Here is a 23,111-nt window from a genome sequence, read left to right as displayed (position 1 = left end):
AGTTAAATATCAATTTGTTTAGTGGAAATAAGTAGATTTAATGTATGCTTCTCTTCAGCTGTTATATCCAGTATAAAGACCTCAGAAATAAGAATGATGTCATATACAAATGCCCTTCAGATTTGTTTAACCAAGATTTCTGTTGAAGGGAATAATTCAAATGAGGCAGTTATGTGACTGAGCTTCAGTGACAGTCCGTTTAACTGTCTGAACTAGGGTTGTGCACCATTAGCCTTAGCTGCTGGTCTGTAGTGAGTTTCAAGGGAAAAAACAACTGTAACCAGATTCAAATTTATGATCCTGTTCCCTGGCACATGGGGTGAGGGAGTGCTGGTATCCCTCATTACATAGTGTGAGAAGCATTGCCCTAAACCAATCTTAAGGTTATTTATTAAATAAATATTAAAATAGTATGTACAGTTGGCCCTCTGTATCAACAGATTCTGTGTCTAGAGATTCATCCATCAATAGTGTGAAAACAAAAATTTCCAAAAACAAACTTTTATTTTGCCATGTTATATTAGGGACACCATTTTACTATGCCACGATATATAATGGGACTTGAGTATCCATGAATTTTGGTATCCAACAGTGATCCTGGAGCCAAACCCCAGTGGATACCAAGGCCCACTCTAATATAAAAGCTCAATGCAATGTAGTTGTCAACATAATTTGTAAAATAAAGATTTGAAGATTTAAGTAACTGAATTCAGCTATTTCTGCTATATAAAGTCTTGAGTAATGTATTCTTTATAGAATTAACCTTGAGTGTTCAGACCAACAGATTCCTTTTAGTACAATAGGTCCTACAATTAGGAAATTCAGAAACAAATTAAACAGCTTTGTAGTACTCTTCTATTACTGTTCTCCAAAGTATGTACACAGAAGTGAAAGTCCCGATTTGTTTTAGATTTCTTTGTAAATCAAGTGAATTTGGTTTCTTTGGGGAAGGGGAATTTCATAATCACTGACTGGGTGGGTGTGCATAAGAGAGAGAGAGAGAGAGAGAGAGAGAGAGAGAGAGAGAGACTGACTTAATGAACATTTTCCCCCCTAACAAGAAACCTAAACTGCATTAAGACAAGCTTTGTATTAAATCTCTTGTTAATTAGAATGAGCTAAAATTGGCCATATGTAACCTAAAAGAAGAACAAGAACAACTGAAGTCAAAGATTACAGAGTCTCCAGAAGAGCTGACTAATTGCAAAGAACGTCTGAAACAGACACTTCAGAAAATCAAGAGAGACAAGGTCAGAATTGCTCTTAGACTTTTGGTCTTTATTAGTAGTTTCACAAGTGATCAAAATCAATTCTCCTCAATTTTGCCTGATAACTTGATATGGAGAAAATCTTCCTGTTCTATGCATGGTTTATTTGCAATCTTTACTGGATTCATTTAGAAGCTCTTCTGGCATCTTTCTGGAAGAACATAGCATCACAAGTTTAGAATGTCACTTTCTGTTGATCTAAATAAGTTATTGAAATTTTTTTTCAAATTAATGCAGGTTTATTTGAATATTTGGATACTTGGATGTATTTACAGAGAATGTAATGACATTCTGCAATCCTCAGTAATCCAAAAAGAGGTGAAAGGTTTACTTTAAACTATTTAAATAATAAAACAACACAATCCAAGTAACAGCACTAGTGGTAGTTTCTATAGGCAGTTTTATGGCAGAGGTCCAAAACATGTTGCAGAAATAATCAATTTTGAGCAATTTTGGGAACTGTAGTTTTCTGAGATATTTACTCCTCTGTCAGAGAGCTCTGGTGCCACAATAAAGTACAATTCCCAGGATTCCCTAGCACTGAGCAAGGGCAGTTAAAGTGGTCTCAAGCTGGATTATTTCTGCAGTGTGTTTTGGATCATAGTTGTATAAATCTTTTCTAGATTGTCTGATCCCTTGAAGAATATAATGGAAGAATTTGTGGTGAAGTATAATGCTGAGATCATCAGGAGAGGCCTCTCTCAGTCCCATCACTGTCAGAAGCACCATTGGTGAGAACACAGGATAGGACCTTCTCGGTGGCTGCCCTGGAACCTCCTTCCCAGGGATGCCATAATGGCCTCCCCCCTTCTATCCTTCTGTTGGCAGGAAAAGGCTTCTGGCAGGCTGAAAAAAATATTTTTTTAAGAATGGACTGAGGATGTTGTACTATTTTAAAACTGGACTGCTTTAATTGTTTTCTATCTTTTAATTGCATTTGATATTTTTAAAGTGTAGTTGTTGCCAGGCCACGAGCTCCGCTGGCTGGGTAGGGAGGTCCAAGGGGTTCCATGCCACAAAGTCACTGATGTTTATCACACTATACTCTTAAAGTGCTACAATTCCACTTTGACTCCTCTAGCTGCCTCCTGTTGCATTCTGGTATTGGCAGTTTTAAGGAGGGGTATTTAGAATACCTGAGAATTCTAAATACTCCTCCTTAAAACTGCAAATCCCAGAATGCAACAGGAGGCAGCTAGAGGAGTCAAAGTGGAATTGTAGCACTTTAAGAGTATAGTGTGATAAACATCATTGACACCGAAAGATGCTTAACTTGTCTTTAATATAACGTAGATGGGCCCACAGGCAACAATAACACTGAGGCTGGTTACTTCACCGCCAGTAACTAACCTAAATAGGCCCATAGGCAACAATATCCTGGGACTAGTTACTTCACTGTTTGCGTTCCTCACCGTGCCACAGTCTACGGGCTCAGCTCTTCCACACCTGGCCTGAGTTCTCATACGGGTTGTCCACGTGGGCTCCGCTCAGGAGGCCAGCACCTTCCCCTTATATCCCACAACGGCTGCAGCCCTGGATTAATTACGGGGCAGGCCTGATACAGTTCCACGTCGTCCCCTGTGGGATGGACTAAGGAGGCTCACAGACTCTCTACCAGGTCCCGTTGGTCTCTGCCTTGACCACCGGTCGTCCCTCAGCCCCGGAAGTAGCGCCTGTTGATTTCTGCTGACAGGACATCTCGGACCCAAGCCTAAATCTCTGCCTCGTGGCCTGTCTCTCTCTCGTCCCTCGGTGTCCATTTCTGTCCTGGCTCCTCCTCCCCCTCGGCTTCCTTCTCTACCCCTTTTCTACCCCTAGGCGCTGCCTCCCTCCCCGGGTCTTCCCCGGTCCAGCTGTTTCCCCTTGAGCCAGTTCCACCTCGCCCATCTGGGCTCCTTCTGGGTCCTCCAGCCCATCGTCCTCTCCTCCGGAACCCCAACCCAACTCCTTCCCCTCCTCCACCCTCTGACAGTACAGTAGTTTTAAATCATTTTTATACTGTGGATAGTTTAATTCCATTTTAATGTTCACTTTTGGTATGTTTCTAGCAGTATTTTTAAAACTGTAAGCTGGCTTGAGTCTCAAATTTGGGAGAAAGGTGGGGTATAAATAAATGTAATAATTATAATAAGCATGATATAGGTGGTTAGTAAATATGACTCCCTAATACAATCATATAGAAAACATCACTTCTCAAACAAGGTTTTTAAAATATGGCCATTGTGTATATAATAAATGATGGATTTTTATAAGAAAAATGTTCAAGTATAGTTGACTATAATGTAATTTATTAAACAGTGGGAAAAAGATTTAATTGAAAAGTATATGAACTGGATGACTAGTGTGTTTGTAGGTTCTTTTCAAAATTTAAATGCCACCTTTCTCCTCACATGAGATCCCAGGCAGTTTATAACATAGATTAAAACAAAGTACAGCTAAAAAAATGTAAAACAAACTATTCAGTTAAACACTGGTCTTTATCAATGACTTTGATGATGACTAGGGGAAATGTTTTTATTTGTAGATAATACATAATTAGGAGGTGTAGAGGACATGATCAGAATTTGAACAGGGGGAAATGCAAGGTACTGTACTTAGGTAGAAAAAATGAAGTGTACAGATATAGACTGGGTGATACCTGGATTGACAAGAATATATGTGAAATGGATCTAGGAGTTCTAGTAGACCACAACCTGAACCTGAGTGAACATGTGATGCAGCACCTAAAAAAGCCAATATGATCCTAGGCTGCATCATTAGACAGGTAGTGTCTAGCTCAAGGCAGGTAATAGAGCCACTCTATTCTACTTTGGTTAGAAGTCACTTGGAAAACTATGACCAGTGCTGGACACCAAAATTCAAGAGGGATATTGACAAACTGGAGAGTCTCCAGAGAAGGGTACCCAAAATTGTGAATGGTTTGGAATCCATGCCCTATGAGGTTTAGGGAGTTGGATATGTTTAACTTGGAGAAGAAAAGGTTAAGAGGTGGCATGATAGCCCTGTTTAAATATTTGATATTGTGGATGGAACAAGCTTGTTTTCAGCTGCTCCAGGGACTAGGACACAGACTAATGGATTCAAACTACGTAAAAAGAGATTTCACATAGACATTAAGAAGATATTCCTGAAGGTGAGAACTGTTTGATAGTGGAACACACTCCCTTGGAGTGTGGTGGAGTGTCCTTCTTTGGAAGTTTTTAAACAGAGGCTGGATGGCCACCTGTCAGGAGTACTTTGTGTATTTCTGCATGGCAGGGGTTTGGACTGGGTGGCCCTTGTCATCTCTACTCAGCTCCATCAGGGCTAGCCTGAAGAAAGAGGCTCCTCCCTCCATAACTGCCATCCTCCGGCCTGTGAGGGAGTGAACAGGCAGGCCCAGCTCCATCAGGGTTAGCCTGAAGAAGAAGAGCCCTCCCTCCAGTCCATCTGTCTTGGTCCAGGCCTCTGAGGGAGAGAAGAACCACTGGACCTCATCCCCTTTCCCACCACCACTCCCTTCTCCTTTTGTGCCGTGTCTTTAGATTGTAAGCCTGAGGGCAGGGAACCGTCTAATTAAAAATAATAATTGTAAGCCAAATGATCTCTTGCGGGCCAAGACAAATGGCCTCTACTCTATTCTCATTCTTCTTGATTTGTTTGCGGCCTTTGACACTGTTGATCACTGTCTCCTGGTTGATTTACTCTCTGACCTTGGGTTCTCCGACTCTGCTCTCGACTGGTTTAAATCTTACTTGTCAGATAGATCTTTTGCAGTGGTCGCGGATGGTCAGACTTTGTCCTCTGTTCCCCTATCTGTTGGAGTTCCCCAGGGCTCTGTCTTGGGTCCCCGTCTGTTCTCTCTATATACACTGTCCCTAGGTAAACTCATCAGTTCTTTTGGTTTCTCCTATCATCTGTACGCTGACAACACTCAGCTGTATCTCTCCACCCCTGACCTTTCGACGGGGCTTGAACAGCAAGTTTCTTTTTGTCTGACTGCCATCTCTCAGTGGATGCGGCTTCGGCGCTTGAAGCTCAACATGTCTAAGACTGAGCTTCTTGTCTTTCCACCTAAACCCACCCTTCACTATTCCTTTTCTGTTTCTGTCGACGACACTTCTATTCAACCGGTTCATCAAGCCCTCAGTCTTGGCTTCATTTTTGACTCTTCTCTGTCATTTATTCCCCAGATCCAGGCCACCGCCAAGACCTGTAGATTCTTTCTCCACAGCATTGCCAAGATCCGTCCATTCCTCTCAGCCTCTGCTGCCAAGACTCTAGTCCATGCCCTAGTGGTTTTGCGACTAGATTATTGTAACCTCTTTCTGACAGGGCTTCCTCTTTCACACCTCCATCCTTTAATCTGTGTCCAGTATTCAGCTGCCCGTATTGTCACATCCGCTCGCTGCTTTGACCATGTTTCATCTCTTTTATCCTCCCTTCATTGGCTCCCCTTCCGCATCCGGTACAAGCTTTTATTATTGACTTTCAAAGCCCTCCATGGATTGGCCTTTCCTTACTTATCTGACCTTCTTTCTCCTTACATTCCTACTCGCACCCTCCGCTCTTGTAGTCAAGGTCTCCTGTCACAGTGTAGGACTACCACTGCACCCTCCCGAATTCGTCCCTTCTCGCTTGCTGCCCCTTACTCCTGGAACCTTCTTCCCCCACATGCACACCTCATCACTTCTCTACCCAGTTTCAAAACTAAGTTAAAGACTATATTGTTTAGAGAAGCATTCCCAGAGGCTAGCCCCTCTCTGACCCAGTAAGCCTCCTTTTAACCATTAATTAAGAAGCCAAGCACTTCCTCCAGTCCATCTGCCTTGGTCCAGGCCTCGGAGGTGGAGAACTGCTGGACCTGATCTCATTCCCCACCACCACTCCCTTCTCCTTTTGTGTCGTGTCTTCTTAGATTGTAAGCCTGAGGGCAGGGAACCGTCTAACTAAAAGATTGTATGTACAGCGCTGTGTAAATTTACAGCGCTTTATAAATAAAGGTTAATAATAACAAGCCACTCTGATAGCCATTAGGGCTGAAGGGCAGGGTATAAATACCATAAATAAATTAATACCTATTCTATGGTTCTGTGAGATTAGAGACTAGGGATTCAGCCTGTGCTGGAGTGGGTTACACTCTCCCTAAAGACACAGGTACACAGTTTGTGTGTACTGCTGGATTTAGCCCAGACCCTGGATGCTGAAGTTTCTGTAGTGACCAAGAGTGCATTTTCACAGTTAAATCTAATGTGCCAGTTGCATCTGTTCCTTGATACATCTGACTTGGTTATGGTGGTACATATACTTTCTGAATTGATTACTATAATGCACTCTACATGGGACTGCCTTTGTGAAGACTGCTTAGAAAATTCCACTGATGCAATTGGCCAGATTGCTGATGGGCTGGTTTACATGTTCTTATTAGAACATCTCTACTGGTTGCTGGTCTATTTCCAAGCACAATTCAAAGTGTTGATTTTGACCTATAAAATCAAAATACCATAAAGGCACCAGATTCCATCTAATTTGAAGCTAAGAAGGGTCAGCTCTGGTTAGTACTTGGATGGGAGACGGCCAATGAATTTCAGGTGCTATAGACTATATTACATACTGTCAAAACCACCTCTGTGTATTTCTTGCCTACGGAAACTCTGTGAAATGCATGGGTTCATCCTAGGTCAGTGGTTCTCAAACTTCCTAATGCCGCGACCCTTTAATACAGTTCCTCATGTTGTGGTGACCCCCAACCATACAATTATTTTCATTGCTACATGCAAATATGTGTTTTCAGATGGTCTTAGGCAACCCCTGTGAAAGGGTCGATCGACCTCCAAAGGGATCCCGACCCACAGGTTGGGAACCACTGTCCTAGGTCAATAGATGATTTGAGGAGCATACCCTCACTCATATTGTTTTGTATGAATTTTTCTGAGATTTGAGATCTGTAAGAGTTGCACTTCTCTATCCCACTACCTTTGTGGGCACAGTTAGTAGGAATGCAGGAAAAATTCTCTGTGACTACTCCAGTCCTTTGGAATTCCCTCCCTAGGAAAGTGAGGATAGTCCCCCCCCCCTTTTTTTTTTTTTTTTTTTGTTCTTTCAGTGGCACTCTAAGACCTTTGTTCCCCCAGCAATCCTTTGCAAATTTATTTTTAACAAGATTAGGCCTTTCGGTGGTGTTGTACTGTTTTTGATCTTTGTTTTAAAGTCAGATTTTAAGTGGTTTTAATTATGTCATTATTTAATACTGTTTTAATTTTTAAAAAATATTTTAAATTACTGTATATACTTGTGTACATGTATAAGTTGATGGAAGGTTTTGCAGCCAAAACCATGGATTTTGATATAACCCGTGGATAAGTCGAGGGACAGATGTAGAGACATGTAACAAAGGATGTAAAGTGAAAGACACTACTTCCTTCCCTCCTTCTCCTTCTCTTGACTTCTCCTGACCGCCTAACACCACTTACCTTTGAGCAGGGAAGGGAAGTGGTGTTAAATGGGGTGTTTGTTTGGTGGAGAGAGAGAGAGAGAGAGATCTGGAGGAGGAGGGGGGGAGTTTTTAATATCCGATTGAGAAGGGAATCACCTCTTTCACACACAGGCTGCCTTAGCAGCTCTATCAGAGATCACTGTCAGGCACGGACAGTGGGGCTTCAGGGCAGACCTTTCCACTGGACCTTTCTAAGCGGTATTACTGTATTGACCCGTACATAAGTTGACTCAGGATTTTAGGGTCAATTTTTGGGCATAAAGTTTTCGACTTATAGTCGAGTATATGCAGTATGTGTTAATGTATTTTCTGCCTTTTTGTAAACTGCCTTGGGTCCTACTCTGGGAGACAGGCAGGATATAAAGAAAAGGATGGATGTATTTGTGAAACCCATTATGTTTGCTGGTACATAAAAATAGTTTGACGGAAATAGTATACAAATATGACAATTTTTTTCTTTATTGAAATTTCATTTTTCTGACTTTAATCATTGAGTTTATATACAGAAATTAGTCTCCCCTCTGGATTCGCTGATTTCCCATTCACAGTCTTGAATTTCTGCAGATGGGAAGCAAGGAGGGCCAAAACAATCCGCGCACAAGGCCATGTGTGGGAATGTGCCGCCATTATTTTCAATGAGGACTTGAATATTTGCGGTTTTCTAATTCATTGGGGGGGTGTTTGGAACGGATCCCCGCAAATTGGGAGGGACAACTGTACAAATAATTTCATTATTAAATCCAGAATGATGTAGTGGTACTGGGACACTGGGAGGCCAAGGTTTGAATCCCAGCTCATCCATGGAAACTTACTTGGTAACTTTGGTCAAGTCAGTCAGTCAGCCTCAGAGGAAGGCAAGAGCAAATCCCTTTTCAACAAATTCTTCCAAGAAAGCCCTGTGACAGGTTCCTTACACTAAGCAGAAATGACTTGAAGGCACACAACAATCAAATCCTTTAGGAAACAAAAAATTTACCAGTTTTTTTAAATGCCTAAGAATGGTAGATTCCACTCCCCCCCCCAAAGAAGTATTGGTTATGTATAAGCTGAGATGCTAAAACTCTGCTTAATTTTTTTTAAATTATAAAGCAAGAAGTAAGTGAGAAGTATGAAGCTTACAGAGACCTTGTAGAGATCTTTCCATCGTACCAACTGGAGGTTCAGCTGTACCAAAAGAAAATGCAAACCCAAGCAACAAATGTGGATAAGTTATCGAATATATTGGCAGAGGTTTGTATTAATGCATGCAGGATTACATTAGAGCTATTTAGCATGTAGAATTCTAATGTAATGGCTGTCTCGCAAACATATTGAGGCAGAGTGCATTCTGGTGTGAACACAGCTTGAATTAAGTTCCATACTGGTTTTAAGAAAGAGGTCTGGATGGGGAAATGAGAGATGTGATGGGGTTTTTTTGTTCTGAGTAGTAGCCAGAGTACAGAATACCTTTCGTATTCACAGACAAGGGAAAATAAAAGTAAGTCTTGACCTCAATTATGGCTACCTATAAAGAAAAATAACAGTACTTTGAAAAGATTGTGCCTCTGATTTTTTGCTGTGTTGGTGTAGTGATGAATGCAGTCATACTTCAGTTAACAAAGCTTCTGACAAAGAAGCTCTTTTTTACAAAGTCTTTTCATGTTTACCTAACCCCTAGCATTTCCTCCTTGTTCTCTGTCCAGCTGGCAGGTTTTTTTTAGCAGCATCAGCATTGGAAAGATGGTGAAAGCAGGCTGAAGAAACATGGAGGTTTGATGTCAGATAACAGCACTGTGTCTGCAGTAAACAATGCAGTTTTGCTTTAGCTAGGAAAGAATGGAATTCTCATCTAGTTGATCCTACTGTAGCTGTGTGTGCCTGCCTGCAACAGGCAACATGAAAAGCAGCTGCATCCAGAAAGCATTGATGAGCATTTGTGAACAGCAAGAAAACTGGAAAGCAGATAAGCCTGCTGATCATCTAACCCCTCTCCACCCCGCAATATTAAAAAAAACACACCATAGATCTGTATGTTTTGCCACCAAAATAGAAATCATAAAGAAAAGTGGAGACTGATGAAAGAAAAAGAATCTTGGGATACATTTTGAAAGAAGCTTTTGAGTGGTCTCTAGAACATGCAGGTTGTTTTTGTTTACTTGCAAGAGACTTACCTGAACAGGTGGTTTCATTTCACATATACATATTGTTGCAGTTTGGGATAAAAAGTTTGCTGAAACATCTTGAACACTTCTTCCTTTTTGAACTATTCTCATTCTTTCCATTTTATTGCTGCCTCTGGTACCAAACGTTCTGTTAAAGAAGTTATGTTGAGAGACACATCTGCTGCCCCAGATTACTCTTGTGGTCTCTTTCAACTATAATTCTGTGATTAATTGAGGTATACCTGTGTTTTGGAGTTCTTGACTAATGATGTAAGATATAGTGACAGCTAACATGCAAAATAACACTGGCCCTTGGGTTAGACTCCCACCATAGGCCGATCCAACCACCTGGTGGTTGCATGGGAGAGGCATCCCCAATATCCAATCAATAATACAGAGACAGCAGCAGAGATTCTTCTTACTTTAGTTGAGATAATCATGTAGCCTGTGGAGTGCCTGAGACCTTCAGTCACTTCGGTGCAGGCCCATGGCTGCTTATCCAAAACAAGATATGGAGAATAAACTCTGTGGGGTTCTCAATATAAATGCTAAGCCCACCAGTAAATTCTAAAGGCTTGAAATAGCTTTTAAAAGAAAATTTTAATAGAACTTCAAGTTTTGAAAAAATGGGCAAGTGTAACCCTTGTGAGGAAAGTGGTAGGAGGGAAATGGGACGCATGGTCCCTGTACCTGGCTATCCACTTATGCTTTAGCACACATCCCACTGAACTTCAGGGACACAGTAGTGCTCACTTTAAAGGACAGGCAAGCATTAGTATTGTCCATTCTTTCCACACCTTTCTCTCTGTTATGTGGCTGATCCCACAAAAAGAAGCTGAAAGACAGAAGCCCACTGGGCATCCTTTTAGTTCGAGGGTGCCTCACCCATGAATGTGGTTTTGACGCTTTCCCCTGTTTACCTGGGGACTGTTTTCCAAAGTAGATTGTGGAAAAACAATAAACATTCTCAATAATAAGGAAGACAATTGTTTGGGGAAACGTATCTCATTTTCCAGCGGTGAAGGCAGAGCTCCAATTAGGTAGGACCTAGAATTCTGGGCGTGAACCCGGGGGAATCCATCCCCTCTTGTTGCCCAGTCTAGTTCCTGCCTTTGCTCCATCAGGTTACTTTCAGACTCCCTTCTCCTCGTCTCCAAAAAACAAAACAAAACTTTTTTCTTCGTGGTCTCTGTGAATCACACAAATGGGTTTATTCTGTGCCTGCGCAGCAATACTCGGAAACTTCTAGAATCTCTGGGCAGAAATAGTTTGCAACTTTCTGCAACTTTTTGGCGATAGTTCCGCCCATCCCTATATATAGCCCCTAGTGGTCCCGCTCTCTCCAGTTCCTTCATTCCACCGTGCTAAGCAGCTTGAGGAACTTCGCTAGCACTCGCTTCCATTCTATGATAGAGTCTCTGGACTATTAACCTTCGGTACGACTGACCATTCTCACGGACTCTGCTTTGGACATTGATTGACCTTCGGTACGACTGACCATTCTCACGGACTGTTTGGGACATTGACCCTTGGTAAATGGCTGACTTTCTTTGGCTTGAAACGCTTGGATGGGGCACTAATGGCCTCCTTTAAGAGGTGCGCCAATTGTGGGGTGAAGATTCCTATGGCCGATGGCCACAATAAATGTGTGCTTTGCTTGGGGGAGACCCATATCCCAAGCACTTGCCCCCACTGTAAGCCCATGTCCGCTCAAGCCTTAAAGAACCGGGACCAGACCTTGAAAGCGGCCCTTTATGAGGAAGTTTTGAACCAACCCTCCACTACGGTGGTTCCTGGGGAGGGTGAAGGAGAATCTTCCAAGGCCCCCAGAAAGAGGCAAGGGGACAAGCAAAGGCCCCCCAAGTCTTTTGCCACAGACCGGGGCTCCAAGAGGGCTTGCTCGGCATCACCCCCGCCTAAGGTTCGCCACAAGTGACCTCCAAGTACGGTCTCAGTGCCTCCACCGGATTCTAGGCCTATAACTGTACCGTCGCCTGAGTAGACCAACGACGACTCCTATTCCGTCGGTACCCGCAGCACCAGTCCCAGTTCCACTGGAACCGAGAGTCCTCATTTCCAGCCACCTGTTGGTACCAGCTGAGGACCTCCAAATTGCGAACTTGGACTGCTCCTCCAAATCTGAGGGAGAAATCTCAGACTCCGACGTCCCGCTTTCTCCTCAAAGGGCCAGGCCTAGATCTCGTTCCCTGCCATGGAACATACCACGGATCCGTTCTCGTTCCCGGCCACGGGACAGATCCCGGATCTGCTCCCTCTCTCGTAAGGATCGAGCCACTCTTGGCACAGAGGCGGATGAGGTGTTGGCCTACGACCTACCGGACAAGGACCTGCCAGATCGGGACCTGTTTGAATCCTACCCAGACCTCATCTATGACCACCGTTCGGGCCAATGCCTGTTGCCCATGGCAGCTTCCCACCTTCGCCGCAAAATTCCAGGACCCACCAGAATCAGACCGATGTCTCCTCACCAGCTTGACACGGCCTTTGATGCCGACAGCCGCTCCAAGTTACTCTTGACACCTAGGAGGGACACCTCACGGGCTGCTGGCCGTTTAAGCTGATCTCAGTCTCTGTCCCACACACAGTCTCGCTCGCAATCTCCTATCTCCAATACGGAGTCTCCGTTGTCGTTTGTGGAGCCTGTAATGCCTTCCCCTACCGATGACGTAAGAGCTTTTGCTGACTGGATCATCAGGATGGCCGACGCCCTCAAGTTAGAAGTCGCTCATCCCGATGAGGATGCCCTCGACCCTGTCGAGAGAAGAATTCACAGCTCAGCACCAGCACCACCTGCCTTGGCTTATCTCCCATCGTTAGAGAAGATTGCAAAGAGGTCTTTGGACACACCTGCCACCATAGCATCCACCTCTCGTAAAATTGAAAATCTGTACAGGGCAACGCCATCAGCACTGTCTTGGCTTTCCAACCATCCGAAACCGAATTCGGCCATCGTGGAAGGGGCACAGACTACGTTTGCACCGCACCCGTCTTCCTCCCCAATGGACAAAGATAGCAAGAAACTCGATGGCCTTGCTAAAAAATTTTATGCCTCTGTTGCACTGGACATGAAGATAGCCAACTACACTGCCTGCATGGGGGTCTATATCCAGCTGCTGACGGAAAAGATGGACCCCACCATTAACGAGCTCCCGGAGGACAGAAGGCGGATGATGATTGCACTCCGCAACAAAATCCATTTTATGGCAGGCCAGCAGATTATCTCTGCCAGGCATTCGACAGACTGTGCATCTAAGGTGCTTTCTGGGTCCATAGCTCTGCGCTGCTATGCCTGGTTGCGTGCTTCAGATCTCACCCCCACAAGCGAGAACGGCGATTGAAGACATGCCCTTCGACAACTCAGGGCTGTTTAATAAGGAGACCGATGAGAAGCTGAGTTTCCGATACCGGATGAAGATTGCGGCCAGGAAGCACGGCATGTCGGCTTCCTCATCAAAATCACTGCGACAGAGATTCAGTACGCACCGCCCCTGGTACCTTCCAACTCAGTACCGTTACCAACCGCAAGATTGGGCTTACCAGCCAGACAGGGCACCCCAGGCTCGCCCCTCTCACTCGCCTTCCGCCCCTTCTGACCGGCGCCAACCATCACAGCCCAGATCCCAACAGGGCTACAAGAAAAAGGACCCCCGAGACAAAAGGAGGTTCTGAAGCCCCCCTGCGCACCTCATCGTCACCTTTGGTGATAGATTAAGACCCTTCCTTGACACCTGGGCATCTATCACAACTGACTCTTGGGCACTTAACATCGTCTGTAGGGGCTATGCCCTTGAGTTTTCTGAGCTCCCACCAACCAGAGCTCTTATTTCTACTGTCTCCTCGGACACCCTACTCGACGAAGTGCGCACTCTCTTACAAAAGGGCACCATCGAACCCGTAGACTCTTCTTGGGCTTGATATTGCTTTTTCTCTAGATACTTTACCATTCCAAAGAAAGACTCTGGTCTTAGACCCATAATGGACTTGCGAGGCTTGAACGTCTTTATCATCTGCAAGCGTTTCCGGATGGTAACTCTTGCTTCTATTTTACCACTCTTGCAAAAGGACGCCTGGTTCGTGACGCTGGATTTAAAGGACGCATATTTCCACATCTCCATTTGGGAGGATCACCGCAGGTTCCTTGCATTCACCGTTGGAACCAAGATCTTCCAATACAAGGTCCTCCCTTTCGACCTCTCCACAGCCCCATGGGTCTTCACAAAGTGCATGGCGCCCATAGTGGCATACTTGCGTCAGAAAGGGATAACGGTCTTCCTATACCTGGACGATTGGCTCTTCACCGCACCATCCCGGGAGACTCGTCTCAAAGACGTTCAGTTCTCCCTCTCTCTCCTCACTGCTTTGGGCCTCCAGGTCAACTTCGAGAAATCAAATCCTACCCCTGCCAGATGCATGGACTTCATAGGCACGACACTGGAGTCAGTGACACAGAAAGCGTTCCTTCCACAGGCAAGGTTCTGAGCCCTCTTGTGTGGCAATCTCGCTTTGTATCCGCCACAGGCGCCTACGGGCTCGACATATCCAGATCGTGATGGGACATTTAGCCTCTGCTACTTTCGTTACCCCATGGGCAAGACTCCGTCTCAGACCTCTTCAATTCTGGTTCCTGTCCGTGTTCGATCCCGTGTGGGATTCCCCCTCCAGGATGCTCACCATCCCCAGAAAAGTACAACGGTCCCTACAGTGGTGGCTCCAACCCGACAACGTCTGCTTGGGCATGCCCTTCCATCCACCCTAGCCAGACGTCACGCTCACCACGGATGCATCCCTTCAAGGTTGGGGTGCTCATACTTTAGGCCTCACGATAAAGGACAGATGGACACCCATGGAGGCATCTCTTCACATCAACGTACTGGAAATGCTAGCCGTGGAAAAAGCACTCAGGGCCTTTCAGACCATTCTTGCCAACAATGTAGTTCTCCTGCTCACGGACAACACCACCGTGATGTACTATTTGAACAAGCAAGGTGGCACAAAGTCGAGAACATTGCTAGCAGTTACTCTTTGTATCTGGGAGTGGTGCATTCTTCACAAGATCTTGCTCCAATGCATCCATCTTCCTGGAGATCAAAACGGCCTGGCAGATCAACTCAGCAGATCATCCACCACTTGCCACGAATGGAGACTACACCCAGACGTGGTCAACCACCTGTTCTCCCTATGGGGAACACCCTTAATGGACCTGCTCGCCACCCATCTGAACACCCACAGACCAACTTTCTGCTCATGAACCCGAGCGCCAGGTTCGAGGGGGGATGCCTTCCAATTCATATGGACACATGGACTACTGTACGCCTTCCCCCCATTTCCGCTCATCACAAGGGTGCTCTCGAAAATGTTAGCGGACCGCTCGAATGCGATCCTGGTCACCCCATGGTGGCCCAGGCAGCTGTGGTTTGCCCCGCTTCTCCGGCTCGCACAAGACTATCCGACTCGAGTACCATCCCGACCTTCTGTCATTACACGCTGGACAAGTTCTCCATCCCGAGATGCACTCGCTCTCATTGGTGACATGGAGGATACAGTGTTGACAACACTGCCTGCTAACGTCCGCGCTGTTTTATTCGCGGCCCAGAAACCTGCCACACAAAAGTCTTATAGATATAAATGGGACAAGTTTCTTGCTTTTCTATGGGACAGAGCCATCCTTCCCTCTTAAGTCTCCATCCCGACAGTCCTGGACTTCCTTATGACCCTGGCGGATGCGGGCCTTTGTTTATCTCTCTGCGATATCCTCCCACTACTGGCTTAAGGGCAAGCCTTCTTTGTTTGGTGACCCCCTCATAAGAAGGTTCCTTAAAGGGTTCAACAATCTGCACCCTCCAGCCTCCATTCAGGCACCAGCATGGAGTTTGGACGTAGTCTTGAACCGACTAACTTCTAAACCCTTTGAGCCCATGGCTACCACGGACTTAAGGCTCTTGACATGGAAGACAGCCTTTTTGGTGGCTATCATGTCGGCATGCCGCGCAGGCGAACTATGTGCTCTACGGGCTGACCAGCCTTTCCTGCGCTTCCATAAAGACAAAGTGGTTCTCCGTACCGACATTACCTTCCTACCTATGGTAGTGTCTGCATTCCACATGAACCAGGACATTGTCTTACCTACTTTGGCTCCGAACCCGACCACAGACTCTAAACGCCATATCCACGCTTTGGACATCCGTAGGGCATTGGCGTTTTATCTGGACAGGACTTCTGATACAAGGCGTTCGGAGAGACTCTTTGTTTGCTATTCTGAAGCCAAGAAAGGACTACCGGTGTCAGCTCAGAGATTTTCTAAATGGGTGGTCAATATCATCCACCTTTGCTATGAACTGGCTGGCAGGCCGGTACCTTGTCGGGTTCGAGCCCATGCAACACGGGCGGTAGCAGCATCCTCCGCTTTTCTGACTGGTGTCCCTTTGGAGGATGTTTGTAAAGCTGCTGTCTGGTCCCAACCACTGACTTTTATCAGACACTACAGGCTGGACGCCAGGGCCAGACAAGAGGCAGCTTTCGGGAGGGCAGTGTTACTTTCTGCCATTCATTAAACCTGTTGAAATGTTAAGAAATCACAGTATGTCTGTTTGGTTTAATCTTTATTATGACTAACTATCACAGTGATATTGACCTTGATAATCCCAACCATGCTATTGACACTCCCTCCTCCACTGACTTTAGCTTGCTAGTCTATACCCATTTGTGTGATTCGCAGAGACCACGAAGAAGGACAGGTTGCTCACCTGTAACTGTGTTTCTTCGAGTGGTCATCTGCGAATTCACACAAACCCGCCCATCCTCCCCTCAGTGTCTGGCTCTTAGCTAAATTAACTACCGCGCTTGCGGCTCATTCGGAACTGGAGAGAGCGGGACTGTTAGGGGCTATATATAGGGATGGGCGGAGCTACCGCCAAAAAGTTGCAAAAAGTTGCGAACTATTTCTGCCCAGAGATTTTAGAAGTTTCCGAGTATTGCTGCGCAGGCGCAGAATAAACCAATTTGTGTGAATTGGCAGATGACCACTCGAAGAAACACAGTTACAGGTGAGCAACCTGTCCTTCTGTCCTCTCCTTCTTTCCCTTACCTTCCTTCTCCAATGGAGCAGGCTAGATGTGGGATGGAGGAGATGGACAGCCCTGGGATGTCCGGCAATTCCGGACATCTGCCAAGGGCTCCTGTGGCACGGAGAGAGTTGTCCTGGACTTCTGGCATGCAGCCCGGAGGCCGCGGGGCGCAGCCTGAGGAGGGATATCCCTCGTCTCCGCGCTCTAACGCGCCCGGCCGCTGTAACCTTTCCTGAAATCGGGAGGGAGCGGCTCGCTCGGAGGTCTCCAGGACTGTAACGCCCCAACCACTCCCTCCAGAGTTGGCTAACCTGGTGTCTGCCCTTACGGCAGCCATTTCTTCTTCCCTGCCCTCCTCCGATAGGGAGGCTCGCTTCATAAAGGAGCCTTCGTTAGTTCCTCCCAGGGACTCCCACTCTGAGGGCAACAGGCCTCCTGGGCAGTCTGACAGGGCCAGAGAGTCCTCATTCTCCCCTCCTGCCTCCCCTTCATGCAGGGACGCCATTCCCTTATCTGAAAGGGGCAAATTCGCGCCCAAACTCTCTGTGGTGTGCACAAATTAAAAAAAGGAACCATGCTTCTTCCATTGTTGTCTCTGCTCATTCTAAGCTTAAACATAAGCGTAGAGCGCCCTCTAAAGTCAAGTCCTCTAAGCCAAAAAAATGAGACACTCTTCAGAGGATGAGGCCTTATCCAGATGCCAATCCATTTCTGCCTCTGAATTAGAGGAAGGAGAGTGATCTGATGATGATGAAGTTGTTGATCCTTCTTCATCTTCTTCATCCAGACTTTTTTCTGCTGATGATTTTCCTATTTTATTTTTAAAAGGCCATTAAAGTCCTTGAGTTAGATACAAAACCACTGACTCCTCACCAAGAGGAGACTGATCTTCCCAAAGGCAAAAGAGATTCCTTCCCTGAGCCTTCCCCAGCTAGTGATGAGGTGCCTTTCCCATCTGAATTCATGAGAGTGATTAAAGAAGAATGGTCAAAACCTGCAACGGTTAGACCCAATCCCTCTTCTGTTGAAAAATTCTATTTCCTCTCTCAAACCATGATGTCCAAACTACAGATTCCTCTTGTAGATGCTCCAGTGTCATCTCTCATTACATCTGCCATCTATTCTAAAGATGGAGAAGATTCTCTTAAATTGCCAGAGGACAAAACAGCTGACACTTCCCTCAAAAGGTCCTTCGAAGCATCTTCCATTACTATCAGGGCCACCACCTCTACTTCTGTGTTAACCAGGGCTGCTCACCTTTGGGCCAAGGACCTCCTATTAGAGGTGCCTCGGGGCAATACCAAGCTACGCCAAGAAATTAATAAATTATTAAAGGTCTTGGCTTTTGCTGCTGATTCCTCCCTCGATGTCATTCAGTTTAGTGCCCGTGCCCAGGCAGCTTCTGTCCCTGTCAGAAGACATTTTTTGGCTAAAAAACTGGCAGGTAGATTCTAGATCTAAACAAAATTTAACTTTGGCTTCCCTCGGGGGTTTAAGGCTATTTGGTGAAGCTTTAGAACCTGTCCTTATTGAAATCAAAGATAAGAAAAAGGCTCTCCCTTCCATTCCCCACTGAGAGGACAAAAAATCGTCTCGTCAGGGACAATCTTCCTTTTGTTCCTTTCGTTCCTCCCGTGGGAGGGGCGGCAGAGGTGGCGGACAACAGTGGTCTGGCCAGAGATCTTCCTCTGGATCTCAATACAACAAATCTTTTGGAAGATCAACTAACACAGGACAGTCCGTTTTATAATTCAGATATTACCTCAGTTTCCCACCCAGTTCAGGGGACCTTTGGTATGTCCCTTATGAAGGATGGCTCCGCCTTCACCGCTGGAAAAACGAACATTGGCTTACCTTGTGAGATGTTTGTTTTCAGCGTTGAAGGCAGAGACATCCTGCCCTCCCGACACTGAGGATTGTGTTCCCGGTACCGGGGGATCAGTTATACACTTTAAAGGGTATTGTTATAGGATCTAGCTTTGTTCTTAAATAATATTAGACATTCTTCTGCTTGGCCATTCATTGACTGGGCAACAAGGGATGGATTCCCCTGGGTTCATACCCAGAACTCTAGGTCCTACCTGATTGGAGCAAACAGGGGGAACCAACCCTTATGAAGGATGTCTCCACCTTCAGCGCTGAAAACAAACATCTCACAAGGTAAGCCAATGTTCATTTCTCAGTCCAGTCCAAGTAGGTAAGAGCTCACTTGTCTCTTAAAAAAAGTCTCTGCAAAAGTACAGTTATTTTTTAAAACCTTGCTAACAATATATTTGTTTTCCAGAATACAGTGGACCTTGGTATCCATGACCTGAAATCTGAGAATTTGAGCATCAGTGGCAGTGCATGCATACATTGGGGAAAATGGGAGTGAAGTCCCTCTCTCCCTCCTTCCCTCCCTCCCCCTTTGAGGCTTCTGCCCCGGGCTTGGCTTTGGGGTTGGAGGTTGGAGCCCTGTTGGCCAAAGGGAGCCAAAGCCAGCATCAGGGCCAGGGCTTAGGTCTTGGAGCCTGGGTGTTGGGCCTGGGGGCAGGGGCTCCGAGACTCAAGCCCCAGAGCTGGCTCTGGCTCCTTCTGGCCGATGGAGCTCTAGTCTCCACCTCCAAAGCCAAGCCTGGGGCAAAAGCCTTGGAGGGGGAAGGAGAAGGAAGGAAGGAAGGAAGGAAGGAAGGAAGGAAGGAAGGAAGGAGAGGGTGGAAGGATCCCATTGTCCCTAATGGTGGAGTGGCCACACTACCATTAAGGACAACGGGACTTGAGCATCTATGGATTTTGGTATCTCTTGGGGGTCCTGAATGGATCCCCATGGATACTGGAGGGTCCACTGTATATCATATTTTTCCTGTTTGGAAATGCAGCTATATAAGCCACAGTTACTCAAATGGTGGGGCAAGACCCCCAGGTGGGGCTTGAGAGTTGCTCAACAGGTTGTGAGATTGGAGGCCTTGATTCCCCCTGCTCCTCTTCCAAAACTTCTTTTGTCCTGGATGTGAAATCAAAGGCAATAAGGGTGTTTGGAGAAGCACTTCTGCCTGAGGGAGGAGTAGGAGGAAAGAGGACACTTAATGGATTGTGGCCTTGGGGGGGGTTCATCCCAAGCTGTTGCTTCCCCCACCCGTCCCATCAGTGCCCCAGTTCTTGAGATGAGACCTTGCTGCAGCCGCAGCGCATTCTCTCACACATTCTCAGTATTTTTGGTGTGCGAGTGACTTTCACACTAAATCTCATCCATACTCAGTAATGCTCTTTTTCTGACTCTCCTTCAAACACGTTTATTTACATACAGTCTCCTGCACAAATTCATTATCTCTCTCTCTCAGTCACATTCTTCATCTCTTTTTACATACATATGCACTTGTGTATACTTATATATAGACAATACAGTGAATGTTTCTGTATCACTGTGCGTTTAATAGAGCAAATGGGTATGTGCGTGAATGAGATAAAGAGGATGAAAGAGCATTAACTACATATCAGCATTGGTGTATGTGACTGGCTATGTGAGACAGTATGTGTAAAATACTGTATTTAATTTATTTAAATAAAACTGTTCTAATTTGTACAATGTTGTTTCCTTATAAAATGTTAAAACATGAATGTGCAAACAAAATATGCCCACTAAACAAAACAAAAAATGGTTCATGTATTATGTCAGGGGTAGGCATGACATCTGCATGTAGATGTAAAGGGAGCCACATGGTTAAAAAGTTTGAGAACCACTGATATAAGCATTCATTTCTTTTTGTGAATTTTTTATTTTTTATTTTTTTTTATTTTTTGCAAAATAGTTTAGTATTTGCAATGGTCAATACATTGTTGCTTTGTGTCATTTTGTTTAAATTGTGCTGGTAGAGAAACTATCTTTCTATCTGTCCTTGATTCCTGACCTCTCTGAAAACATTCTCATTCCAGATTCGAACACTAGAGGATCAAATAGAGAATAGCAAAAGTGGATTAAAGAATGCCAAGATTGAAGAAATGTCCTTGAAAAGGATGGTTACTGTTAGAAGGGAAAAACTCACCACTCTGGATATCAAACTTCAAAAAATACGTGATGATACTGAGCAACGCAAGCAGGCAATAACAGAGTATGACTGTGTGACATTTATTTTTATCCTACATGTTCAAATATCTTAATATAACTTCAAAACTAGTACAGTAGGCCCTCCTTATCCACGGACTTGCCATCCGCATATTTGAGCATCCGCGGATAGCAAGATTACAGGAGGGCAGAGGAAGAAGGTGAGGCAGGAGGAGGAAGTGGAGAAAGGCGCGGCACAAGGTGGGAAGAGGAGGAGGAGGAAGGCAGGAGGAGGAAGCAGCAGTGGGGGAGAAGAGAGGAGCAAGGTGATGGGCAGGGGAGAGCAGAAGTAGGAAGCTCCTCCAAAGCGCCATTGTCTTCAATGGTGGCGCAGCCGCACCACCATTGAAGTTTATACAACTTGAGCATATGTGGAGCTTGGCATCCATGAGGACGATCCGGAACGGATTCCCCCCCCCCCCCCCATGGATACTGAGGGCCCACATTATCCTAAAGAAAGCACATTCAGTTATGCTGCCTTTTAAAGAAATATGTTTATTGGTAAATTGTGTACAAAGAGAGTTTTTCTTATTAGGAGGTGATCCAGTGCTCTAGTATCAGTGTGCAACTGGTAAGCAAGTTTCAGCACTGTGCCAATTAATTTAACTCTGCTTTCTGCTATTATCATTGTGAAGAAAGTCACATCTTGGCATAGAATTTTAACAACAATCTATTTACCTTTCATGAATCTTTCATAATTTCTCAGCCACATCTGATTATGAAAAACCTCAAGGCCTGTAGGGAAATGATGGCTTCTGTCTGAATGGGGCACATAATTTCTCAAGCTAAAAGGGAAACGTCACTTGATCAAAGCTTCCCAGGCATTTTTGGCTCTTCGTTTTTGACACTGGAACAACTTAACTCAGCACCATTTAAAAACGTTTAGCGTTTTTGTAACAACAAAATGGTGGTACTTTACTTTGAGGTGTGGTAGACTGTTTTAATCTAATTAAGCAGACAAACTTGAAGGGTTTGTTGACAGGTAAAGAAATCATATCTCCAAACCCAGATTCGAATCCCTTAGTTTTTCAGTGAATAGGGAGTGTGCTTGTCTAAATTACTCTAGCCCAGTGGGGAACCGGGAAAAATCTTTTAGATGGGTTGTTTGTCCTACTTGATCCAAAAGCAGGAAAGGTAGACCTTTTTAGTGCCTCTACCAGGGGAAGTGACCCCCAGAAAGGTCAGTTTTATTCCTGTCTCCTGCTGTGATAGGGCATGTTTTTCTTTACTTTCTCCAGAACCTCCCTGCTCTTAATCTTCCCTTTTCTCCTCTAATATAATGTAACTTCTCTCTCTTTCCTCAGTATTCACAAACAAAATAAACAAACAAGCTTCATTTATATATTGTTTCATAGCGCCTAAGCAGTTTACAACTGTAAGCTAATTTCCCCCCAACAATCTGGGTACTCATTTTAGCGACCTTGGAAGGATGCAAGCCTGAGTCAAGCTTGAGCCCTTTTGCTGGTCTTGAACTCGCAACCTTGTGGTTTTGAGTAAGTGGCTGCAGTACAGGCATTTAACCACTGCGCCACCAGGGCTCCTTCCTTCACAACCCTTCCTCTTTTTATTTCTGCTGTGCCATTTTATCCTCTTTCTCTCCCTGCCTTCACTAACCAAGCAAGGGATTTAGAATCTTAGAAACGTAGAGTTGGAAGAGACCACAAGGTCCATCCAGTCCAATCCGCTGCCATGCAGGAACTCTCAATCAAAGCACCCCCGACATGGTCATCCAGCCTCTGCTTAAAAGACCTCCAAGGAGGGAGACTCCACCACTCTCCAATGGAGTGTGTTCCACTGTCGAACAGCTCTTACCATCAGGAAGTTCATCCTAATGTTGAGGTGGACTGTTCTCTGGAGCAGCAGAAAACAAGCTTGTTCCCTCCTCAATATAACATCCCTTCAAATATTTAAACAGGGCTATCATATCACTTCTTAACCTTCCTTTCTCTAGGCTAAACATCCCCAGCTCCCTAAGTTGTTCCTCATAGGACATGGTTTCCACACCCTTCACCATTTTAGTCGTCCTTCTTTGGATCCGCTCCAGTTTCTCAATGTCCTTTT

General features: G+C 45.2%; 1 protein-coding gene across 3 annotated transcripts in view; it reads left to right on the top strand.

Moving 5' to 3' along the window:
- NUF2 (NUF2 component of NDC80 kinetochore complex) overlaps positions 1-23,111 on the top strand; it is a 130,137-nt gene that overhangs the window by 28,511 nt on the left and 78,515 nt on the right. For all 3 annotated transcript variants that reach the window (XM_042464573.1, XM_042464572.1, XM_042464574.1), the window contains exons 10-12: positions 1,113-1,250; positions 8,833-8,973; positions 20,882-21,057. In XM_042464573.1, the coding sequence (XP_042320507.1) occupies positions 1,113-1,250; positions 8,833-8,973; positions 20,882-21,057 (455 nt within the window). The remainder of the gene's footprint in view (positions 1-1,112; positions 1,251-8,832; positions 8,974-20,881; positions 21,058-23,111) is intronic.

The sequence above is a fragment of the Sceloporus undulatus genome, chromosome 4 (assembly GCF_019175285.1).
Source record: "Sceloporus undulatus isolate JIND9_A2432 ecotype Alabama chromosome 4, SceUnd_v1.1, whole genome shotgun sequence".
Taxonomy (NCBI): domain Eukaryota; kingdom Metazoa; phylum Chordata; class Lepidosauria; order Squamata; family Phrynosomatidae; genus Sceloporus; species Sceloporus undulatus.
The sequence above is the reverse complement of the archived record's forward strand: the minus strand, read 5'-3'. Positions and strand labels throughout refer to the sequence as shown.